This window comes from Aplysia californica, unplaced genomic scaffold (assembly GCF_000002075.1).
Source record: "Aplysia californica isolate F4 #8 unplaced genomic scaffold, AplCal3.0 scaffold00261, whole genome shotgun sequence".
Lineage (NCBI taxonomy): Eukaryota > Metazoa > Mollusca > Gastropoda > Aplysiida > Aplysiidae > Aplysia > Aplysia californica.
In genome coordinates this window covers 69966-79789 of record NW_004797531.1, presented here as the reverse complement: position 1 = coordinate 79789, position 9824 = coordinate 69966, and the positions used below count along the sequence as shown (strand labels likewise).

Here is a 9824-nt window from a genome sequence, read left to right as displayed (position 1 = left end):
CTGATGGGCCTACGTTTTAAAAGTTACTGGCACAATCAGTGCTACTTAAAAATTGGTCCAAATTTTGATGACCTAACCCCAGGCCAAAGATCTGACTGTCCAGTATTCTACTTCTAGAGCCCCATAGATCTGACAGTCCAGTATTCTAGAGTCCCATAGATCTGACAGTCCAGAATTCTAGAGTCCCACACATCTGACAGTCCAGTATTCTAGAGTCCCAGAGTACTAGAGTGTGACATCCAAAATAAAAAGGAGGATAAGAATGATAGAAACTTTACAGGATGGAAGGAGCAAACCACATCACACCACCTCAAGACAAACCGACATGAAAGTGAAAGACAGATAACACAGAGGTATAGTAAAGAAGTAGGACCTAACAAAGACGCCCTCCAACCACCCTCTCCCACAGAACTGACTGCTCAGTTTTCTAACAGAATTTGGAAAAAAAAACTGCTAAAAAATAAAATACATATTATTTATGATTGGGTTTTTTCCCCCCTCTTGGTAAGAGTTTTTCGGCATTTGCAACTAAAATAGGTCACATACGTGCTGAATATTAGAGATGTTACTAGAAAATGACATACAGAAAAGAAGGAGAAATAAGGGCAGTAGACATTTGATAGGAAAGAAGGAGCAAACCACACCACAGCACCCGCCAACCATCCACATAAATACATTATTCATTGTATGTTAAGTTCATCAAGATTTGAAACAATTATGCAAACATGGGGGGCCAACACGACACGAGTTCAGTCACGTGACCACAACGCCCTACTCCTTTTTTTAAAATGTAGGTGTTTTTACACCCTCATTGATACTATTTAGACAATTCAGGACGCAGGCTTTCTATCAGTCCTGCTTGACAGGACCAATCCAGGCTGAGAGGGATATATACAACATCCCAGCAGAAAGACCGAGATACTCTGTAAAAATTCTGCTCGCACGAGAAGAATCAAAGTTGGGTCTCCTATGAGCGAGGGCTAAAGGACGTAACCACTTGACCACACACAGGCTGGTGTGTTGCCCTCTGGCCTCATGGGTTTCCGATCACGTGATTCACACAGAAAAAAAGCTTCATGGCAAGAAGGACTTTTGTTGGTGAGTCTTATCCCTTATAAAATGACTTATGTCATCATCTAGTCGTTAAAGGGTCATGACTTACTTAACGTACAATAGATGTCAGGTAGACACAGAATCTATATATAGGTCATCTAGCGGTCAGGTAGACACAGGATCTATATAGGTCAATTAGCGGCCATTCAGACACAGGATCTATATAGGACATTTAGCGATCATTCCGACACAGGATCTACATAGGTCATTTAGCGGTCATTCAGACACAGGATCTATATATAGGTCATCTAACGGTCAATGACGTACCCATGCTCTACAAGACACAGCACCAAATGGTTTGTTTAGTAAAAGATTTACAGCACTTCTAACAAAGATCATATATAAGTGCCGAAGATTAGATGTGTTACTAGAGAGTAACATACAAAGAAAAGAAGGAGGAGAGATAAAGATGATAGATAGGCCTACTACAATAATATTTATTACGAAAAAGGTGGCAAACCACGTAAGAGCACCCGCCAACCACCCACAGAAGCACCAGTTATCTAGTGATCAGTGACTTACCCAGGCTTCACTAGACATAGACTAGAGGGGTGGGGGTGGGGGTGGGGGCGCCAACAATTGAGCGGTTCGTGAGTTCTGACTCAAAAATAATGTCAAGCAAGTGTCAGTGTCTGTGACACAGTGAATAGGTGGGTGATCACTGGGGTGTGTGTCCTTAGGGCAAGACACAATGACTCTAGCTTTAAAAAAAGCAAAAAAACAACCCCAAAACAAAAAAACCCCAGACAAAAATACAAAACTCAGGGCGCTGCACAGTCGCAACCAGTAATGACATGTTGTAAAATTGTTCTGCATTGGCGTCTGTCATGTATTTGGTATTCCTTGTACGTATAATTATGTATTAATGTATGCGTATTTGCCATTTCTATAACACAAATTATTTCCCATGGTGATCAATATAGTGTGATGTATTTATATACATATATATTTGTTCAGTTCATAAGAAGGGGGAACATTAACAATCAACCGTATAAAAAGACACAACTTTGTGATCTAAAATGCCCGGTGGGTCACCTTGCAATAAAACAAAACCGCCACTGGCAACAATTAATTAAAAGTACGCATATAATTCTGAGGTCAATCATCAAAATAGACTAGCATGCACCTAAGCATCTCAATATGTGAGGCATGGTGGTGAAATCTGGCGCTTGTCAAAATAATGAAATCAAAGAAATTGGCATTTTTTCTGACCGTTGGGCAATTTTTTTTCTAATTTTCTTTTTTTTGGCTCAACACTTTTATACCCATTTAAAAACACATTTCTGTGCGGATTTTACGGAAAAACATTGATTCAAGGCACCAAAAACGTCAATTTTCAGTTTCTAAGGACTCTCAAGCTACGAAAACTACAAAACTTTGGCAGCCACTTTCTCTCTAATTTCACCTCTGAAACCAGGCGACCTTGACCTTCTTCAATCACAAATATTTCGACTTCTATTCAACATTTATGGATATTTTTTCCCCTAAAATCAAGGCAAATGAACAGGTTTTAAGATGATACCAGTAACCCCGTATGCCCAAAAATTGACAAACTCCTGATTCCACCACATTCTGACATATTACGTAATATGATAAAAATATCTCTCCTCCCTCCCCCCTGCCTGACCAGTTGTTCGTTTGACTCGGAGGTGCCCGCCCGTCCTCCTCCTCCGTGAAGCTTCAGAGCGGCAGACACATCAAACATGATATTTATACAATGAAGACACTCACCTGATTCAGAGATAGAAATATTATATATATATCTAGATATAATATAAGTATGTGTGACCTTAAGTTGAAAGAAGGCGAGTAAGTACTGTATGACATGTACACCACTGAGTCCAGTACATATTCCTATACACACTGATGATGATAATAATAATAATATTAATAATAAGAAGAAATTAACAATTATAATGGTGATAATGACAAAAAAATATAACAATAATAATGATAATATTACAATAATAATGGTGTGAGTGTGATAATGATAACAACACTGCTCAGTATCATGAAGAAATTGACGTTCCAAATAGCGATATTCTTTTTTGATATTTTGATCGATGTGAGCCCATGTGATCATTACTTTTGCAACATTCACACACACACTCATTCCACCCCTCTTTCTTTCTTTCCTCACGTATATATACACAGGTACTCCGACTACATAAACAGATACACAAAATGGGCAGAGTTCACACTGACAATAGTCAGGTTAGTTTTACAAAGAGTTTTACGGCACTTGCAACACAATAAGGTCATATAAGTGCCGAAGATTAGAGGTGTTACAAGACAGTAACAAACACAAAAAAGAAGGGGAGAGATCAGAACGATAGATGTTTGATAGGAAAGAAGGAGCAATAGTCACGCATAAAAAAAAAAGTAGGTGTTTTTACATCCCCATCAAAACAATTCAAATCATTTAGGAGGCGGGCTTCCGATTCAACCTGTCAAGGTCAAAAGGCCAACAAAAGCTGAAAAGGACACAACATCCCATCAGAAAGCCCGGGATACTCAGAAAAAATTCTCCCAACTCAGGAATCAAACTCAAGTATCCAGCCTGCGACAGCAAAGCCTGTAACATCTACAACCATCGACCCCTGTAAACATGAGCCTATGCACATTAAACGTAAACTTGATTTAAAAAAAAATATATGAATGCATTAAAGATTATGAAACCGCAATTTTTTTTAAATTTCAAAATTTTGGGGTTACAATATTTAACCAGATGAGCGGATGATTAGCACAACATGCGACCTAATATCAAAGATAGCGACCTCATTAACCACAGACTCACATCTGAATCTGGCCCAAGATATTGGCAAAAAGTACCCCGAGGAAAACTCATTTTGACTCTACATTTTGGCATGACGTGTTGCGTTAAGAGATAACCACATGATGACAACAGAACATCAGGGCAGTGACAAGACAATGACACAATGACGTGTCACTGAAGTGACGTCACAATGACACTGACACGACATGACAAAGTCACCACACATACCCCCCCCCCAAAAAAAATAAAAATAAAAAAATACTGTAATTATAATGTTACGTAACAGTAAAAGTTTTACCCTTCCATCAACACCATTCAGATCAAATAGGAGGCAGGCTGCCTCAACTCTCCCTGTCAGGGACAACCCAGCTTACAGAGATACAACATCCCAGCAGAAAGATAGCGGAGATACTCAATAAACAACCTCTCACCAAGAATCGAACGTACATCTCCTGGATGTGACAACGAAGCACCTTCACCAACAGATACCCGTCAAAAATACTGGCAACAAGTCACAGATCAACAAGCTGTACAGCAACAACTTGGAGCGTACCGTTGGCCGCGGAGCAACAACAACAACAACAACAACGACATGGAACGTATGGTCAGCTGTGTACCACAGCCACAACAACAACTACGAAAACAACCACAACAACAACAACTACAACAACAACCACAACTACAACAACAACCACAACCTCAACATGGAAAGTTCGGTCGGCTGTGCAGCACGACAACCATAATAACAATATCACAAGATGTGTAGGAGATAGGAAACAAGTTCCATTGCCCTAGTAGCTGGCAATGAATAGAAAGATTTTTCCAGATTTAACCTTCTAGTGCCACTGATTCTTATTGAAACTTCAAAATTCGGATAATAATTTATTGTTATATGGCTTTATTTGGTCTTTATTGGGGAAGGGGGGGGGGGGGGCGGAGTCAAAATTTTATTGAATTAATAAGTTATCTTCAGACAGTTTAATCCATATGTGAAGCGTGCTAACAAAATGAGTTACTTCTCGCAATCCATGAATGGAGATATCAGCCAAAAATCAACACAAGGGTCATATTTGTAGACTCTAAACCAATGCCATTCTCTTCAAGTTTAACATGTCTTTTATCATTTCATACTGATAAATTGTAAAACCTATAAATTTGATGTTTCTTTTTCCTTCGGTCTAAAATCTGAGAAGCAACTCATTTTGTCAGCACACTTCACATATGTAAAATAATAAATAAATAATTCCACTTTCTAGTGTGGCAGCGTGGTGAAGTCAGGCGCTCGTCAATATAGGCAAAGTGAAGAAACTAGCTTTTTTCCGCAAGTTTGGAAATTTTTATAGAATTTTTGTTTTTTGGCTCAACACCTTTCATGCCCTTTAAAGAACACGTTTCTGTGTGGATTGTCCTGAAAACAGTTGAAGGCACAAGAGATGTAAATTTTCAGTTTCCACGGGCTCTCAAGCTTAGGAAATGACTCAGCGTTGGCGGCCACTTTCTTGCTAATTTTTCCTCTGAAACAAGGCCACCCCTCCTCCTTCAACCACCAATATCTTGACTTGTATCCAACATAAATACATATTGTTTTCGTCCAAAGCAAGGCAAATGGACAAGCTTTAAGATGATACAAGTAACTCCATATGCCCCAAAATTGACGAGAGCCTGATTTCACCACGCTGTCTCACATATATAGCTTATAAGCCTTCATAACATCGGCGTTGAGTCAAAATCCTTCTTGTTGTGGGCACTAAAGGGTTAAAATCGTACCAATGTTTACCACAAGAAGGTCACTGAGTATAGAGATTCCATCTTTACATACAGGACAGTTGGCTCGTTGCACGGAATGTTGGAATGTAGGGCTTGCATCAACAAGAAACGAGGGTCTCAGAGTGGCCAGATAGACCTTTGTGACGTTACGACTGCCACCAGGGTGTTGCCAGATAGGCCTTTGTGAGGTTACGACTGCCACCAGGGTGTCGAATAAGGCACAGAAAACAACAGGAAATTCTCACTAGATCTATACATAACAGCTCGTTCACTTTTGTCTGCCCACAGTTACAACGATGTAAAAACAAATCGCTCTGTTTAATCTTCTCAGGTCTTTGCACATGGGTCGAAAAATGACAGAATCTAAAAGCCTGTTAATGAAGGCCACTGCAAACTAAGGTTGTGAGCATGTGAGTATTTTTCAAGACCCACGTGGTGATGTCTCGACTGTCTTAGGGGTACAAACTACATGATTACATTGAAATATAGTGGAGGGTGGTGTCGCTGTCTCAATATGAGCATTAAAATTGTAGGCTACGTTAAGGTAAATCATTTATTGTAAATGGAGCGATCTTGAGTGTATACCCAAAAAGTGGGATTTCATATAAGGCCCAAATAAAAAAACTTTTTGAATTACAGGAGTGCAATGTGAAGTTTCATGCATATTGTCACATCAATAGATGAGCTATAATTTTATAAAATGTGAACAGACGAAAGTGAACAGGCTCTAATCACAAACAGAATAGAAGAGCCAGCCGCACACGCTCAATAACCATCAGTTGCACACGCTCAATAACCATCAGTTGCACACGCTCAATAACCATCAGTTGCACACGCTCAATAACCATCAGTTGCACGCGCTCAACTTGAGTAAATTACGTTTTGTCTTGAGAAAAGAGAAGCATAACGACATGATAGCAGTCATTTAGAGCTGGGTTTTTATCTCTCTTCTTTCTCGTGGGGGGCGGTGTTGAGAGAAAGACAGACAGACAAGAACAACAAAGGGAATAGAGAAGAAGTAGAACCAACTTGAGGCACCCTCCAACCACAACAACAACTGAGATGAGATATATACTTCCTCACTTCCCACCAGCAACATATATAGTTGTGACCAGCACAGATTCAACGAAATGTTTCAAAATGACCGACAAAAGTTTAAACACAGATTATACAGCCACTTTAGACGACAAAATTGATGTTCTCTTGTAGGAATATCCGCACAAAGTCACCAACACCTCCCCCCTCCCCCCCCAAGAAAAAACAAAAAACAAAAAAAATCCCCAAAAAACATTTGCAGAAAAACTTTGCGTATTTCATATTGGCAAACGAATCAGCTTCTCTAATACAAGACACACACAAAAACTCATGAGTAAAATAACACACAAAAACTCATGAGTAAAATAACACACAAAAACCTACCCAAAAATGACATTCAATGATTGTCTCTCTAACACTCGGCCACAAAAGAGTAGTGGGAATAGCGTACCAGCATCGAGCTCAAAGACATAGCATTCTGCCAATGATATAATGATATATATACGTATATAAATAATATTAGTTCTGATATGTGCAGATTTGACTTGCGGAGCTATCTCTGTAGACTAAAATCTGAGTGGACCAAACGCGCCACTTGAGTCATTAAATTGGGTCAAGGCCGACTGGGAACTGGTAAGGCAGCCTGGCTGTGACTATATGCATAAAAATATAAAATTATATATATATAAGGCCTTCCATACTGGCAAAATCTGTGATGAGAACCAGAACCTATGAGGAACACACAAACTCTAAAACTGAATTACGTACGTATTTTGTTTTGTTCTTTCAAATAACCACAAATCATTTCAAAACATAGATATAAAAAAAGTATACCCATATATCAGAGAGTACATGTTAAATCATCTGCGTACGAAGAATCTATACATATTCGCGATAAAACTTGGACCAGAATTTCATCCCTACAAAATAAAAGAAGATTTAAAGCAAAAAAAATGTATTAAAATTTCAAATTACAGCCTCACAGCAGGCCATGCCACTAGCACCTCGTTCATGTCTCCAAGTTCCCCCCCCCCCCCACACACACACACTGTCCTGACTGATGAAACACCGCCCGCTGCTGCGTCATGCGACAGCGACATCATGTGGCAGCGACGTCATGTGACATTCTCTCACTCACGACACTTCCACGTTGATGCCTTCGTCATCTGAGGGGGTGGGTGGGAGGGATGGAGAGAAGGAGGGAAAAATAAATGACAAATTAGTTAGGGAAAAGTTTGATGGGCAATCACAGAGGGCAAATCACTGAGATGAGCTAAAGGTTAGAGAGTAAAGGTCACAATACTAGGGTAGAGGTGAAGACCAGAGTAAAGGTCAAGGCTGGGGTAAAGGTCACACCTAAAGATCAAGGCAAGGGTATAAACTATGATGGAAAGCTGACACGGCTCACTTAACAAAGCAACAAAAGGATAGATAGAAGGACAAAAATAACACTGGACATATCAAGCCCGCCCCAAGCATCTACACAATGACTTCCATTATGAAATACTGCTGGTGGAAAAACAGCCCAAGAGCATGTAGCCAATGACAGCAGAGGTGAACCTGACCCACAGAATTCTACATTAAGTGTAGAATTCTGTGACCTGACCAGACTTGACACAAGTGGCAGGCATTTGGCCACAGACCGGGCACATGCTGCCGTCTGGCTCACAGCAGGAAGGATAAGAATCACACAACAGTAATAGAGTCCAGGGAAAAACTTGGCAACATTAGTTTTGTTATTTGAAATAATTAATTAATTAATTAATAATTGCATTTATATAGCGCATATCCATGCTCAAGAGCATGCTCTATGCGCTTTACAACTACTATTACCCCAGCAGACCCTCTGAGAACATTCAGAAACATTTTCAGCTTCCACGGAAGCATACAGTGCAAGCTGCGGATTTCACGCGCTCAAACACTATCAAACTGACAAGATCTTTCACTGTCTATAGCCGGGTACCCAATTCCACCTGGGTGAAGTGAGGAAAATTTGTGCAAAGTGCCTTTCCCAAGAACACAACGCCGGGCCCCTAACGAGATTCGAACCCACGACCTTACGGTTGCGAGTCCGAGAGCCTAACTACTAGGCCACTGTCGCCACAAGTCAGTTCACAACGTAAACTATAAAGCATACTCATCTTACCTGACAGATAGAATTTTTTTCAAAAAAAATCATACCGTCATAATAATTCCTAATACAAAAGATGTAGGCTACTAGAAAGTAAAATAAATGGAAGTGGTCTTAAATTACAGCTTTCTTTACCAGCCCAACACTACACCCCTGGACACTACTTTGATTATGTTGAGGTCGTACCCCCAAAAAATGTATCTCTTCAACTGGAAAAATCGGAGCAGACACATACCATCAACTGCCCATCTTCTACCATCTTCTATACAGTGGTAAGGAGATACTGAGAGAGGTAAGCATGTTATTATACATGCATCTGCTCAGGTATAATTTTGTCATTTGACAGACAAAAAGCATCAAGTAATCTACAAAAAATTGTCATGTTATTATCAGTTGTATCCAATTAAATACAAGAAAGACATCCTTTTGGAGATGGACATTAAATTCGGATGTCCTGCCTCTTAAATAACCTTAGAATGTTGAAAGGGGCGTTACTTCTAAACAATGGCAAGAGAGGCATCAGTGCTAGATCTATATCCCAGCATTATTTGACTATAGTTTGTGTTAGGAAAAGCAAAGAGTATACGTGAAGCGAGCTAACAAAATGAGTTACTTCTCGCAATCCGTGAATGGAGATATCTGCCAAAAATCAACACAAGGGTCATATTTGTAGACTCGAAACCAATGCCATTCTCTTCAAGTTTACCATGTCTTTTATCATTTCATACTGATAAATTGTAAAACTTCAACCTATAAATTTGATGTTTCTTTTTTCTTCGGTCTAAAATCTGAGAAGTAACTCATTCTGTCAGCACACTTCACATATTATTGTGGTTATTGTGTATTATGATAACATCTAGAGCTGTGAGCACATGGCAGTAGGTGTTATAAAAATGATCTACCGGTACATTGTTATTATTACCGTTATTATTAATACTACTATTATTACTGATATTATTAATACTACTATTATTACTAGTATTATTATTGTTATTATTAATA

The 9824-nt window shown here is 39.4% G+C and overlaps 1 protein-coding gene across 1 annotated transcript in view; it reads right to left on the bottom strand.

The window, feature by feature from the left end:
* Positions 1 to 7451: 7451 nt before the first annotated feature.
* LOC101858502 (tyrosine-protein phosphatase 10D) overlaps positions 7452 to 9824 on the bottom strand; it is a gene marked incomplete at its 5' end in the record, with an annotated part of 67490 nt that continues 65117 nt past the window's right edge. The window contains 1 exon segment of the mRNA XM_035970384.1: positions 7452 to 7857. Coding sequence (XP_035826277.1) covers positions 7826 to 7857 — 32 coding nt within the window.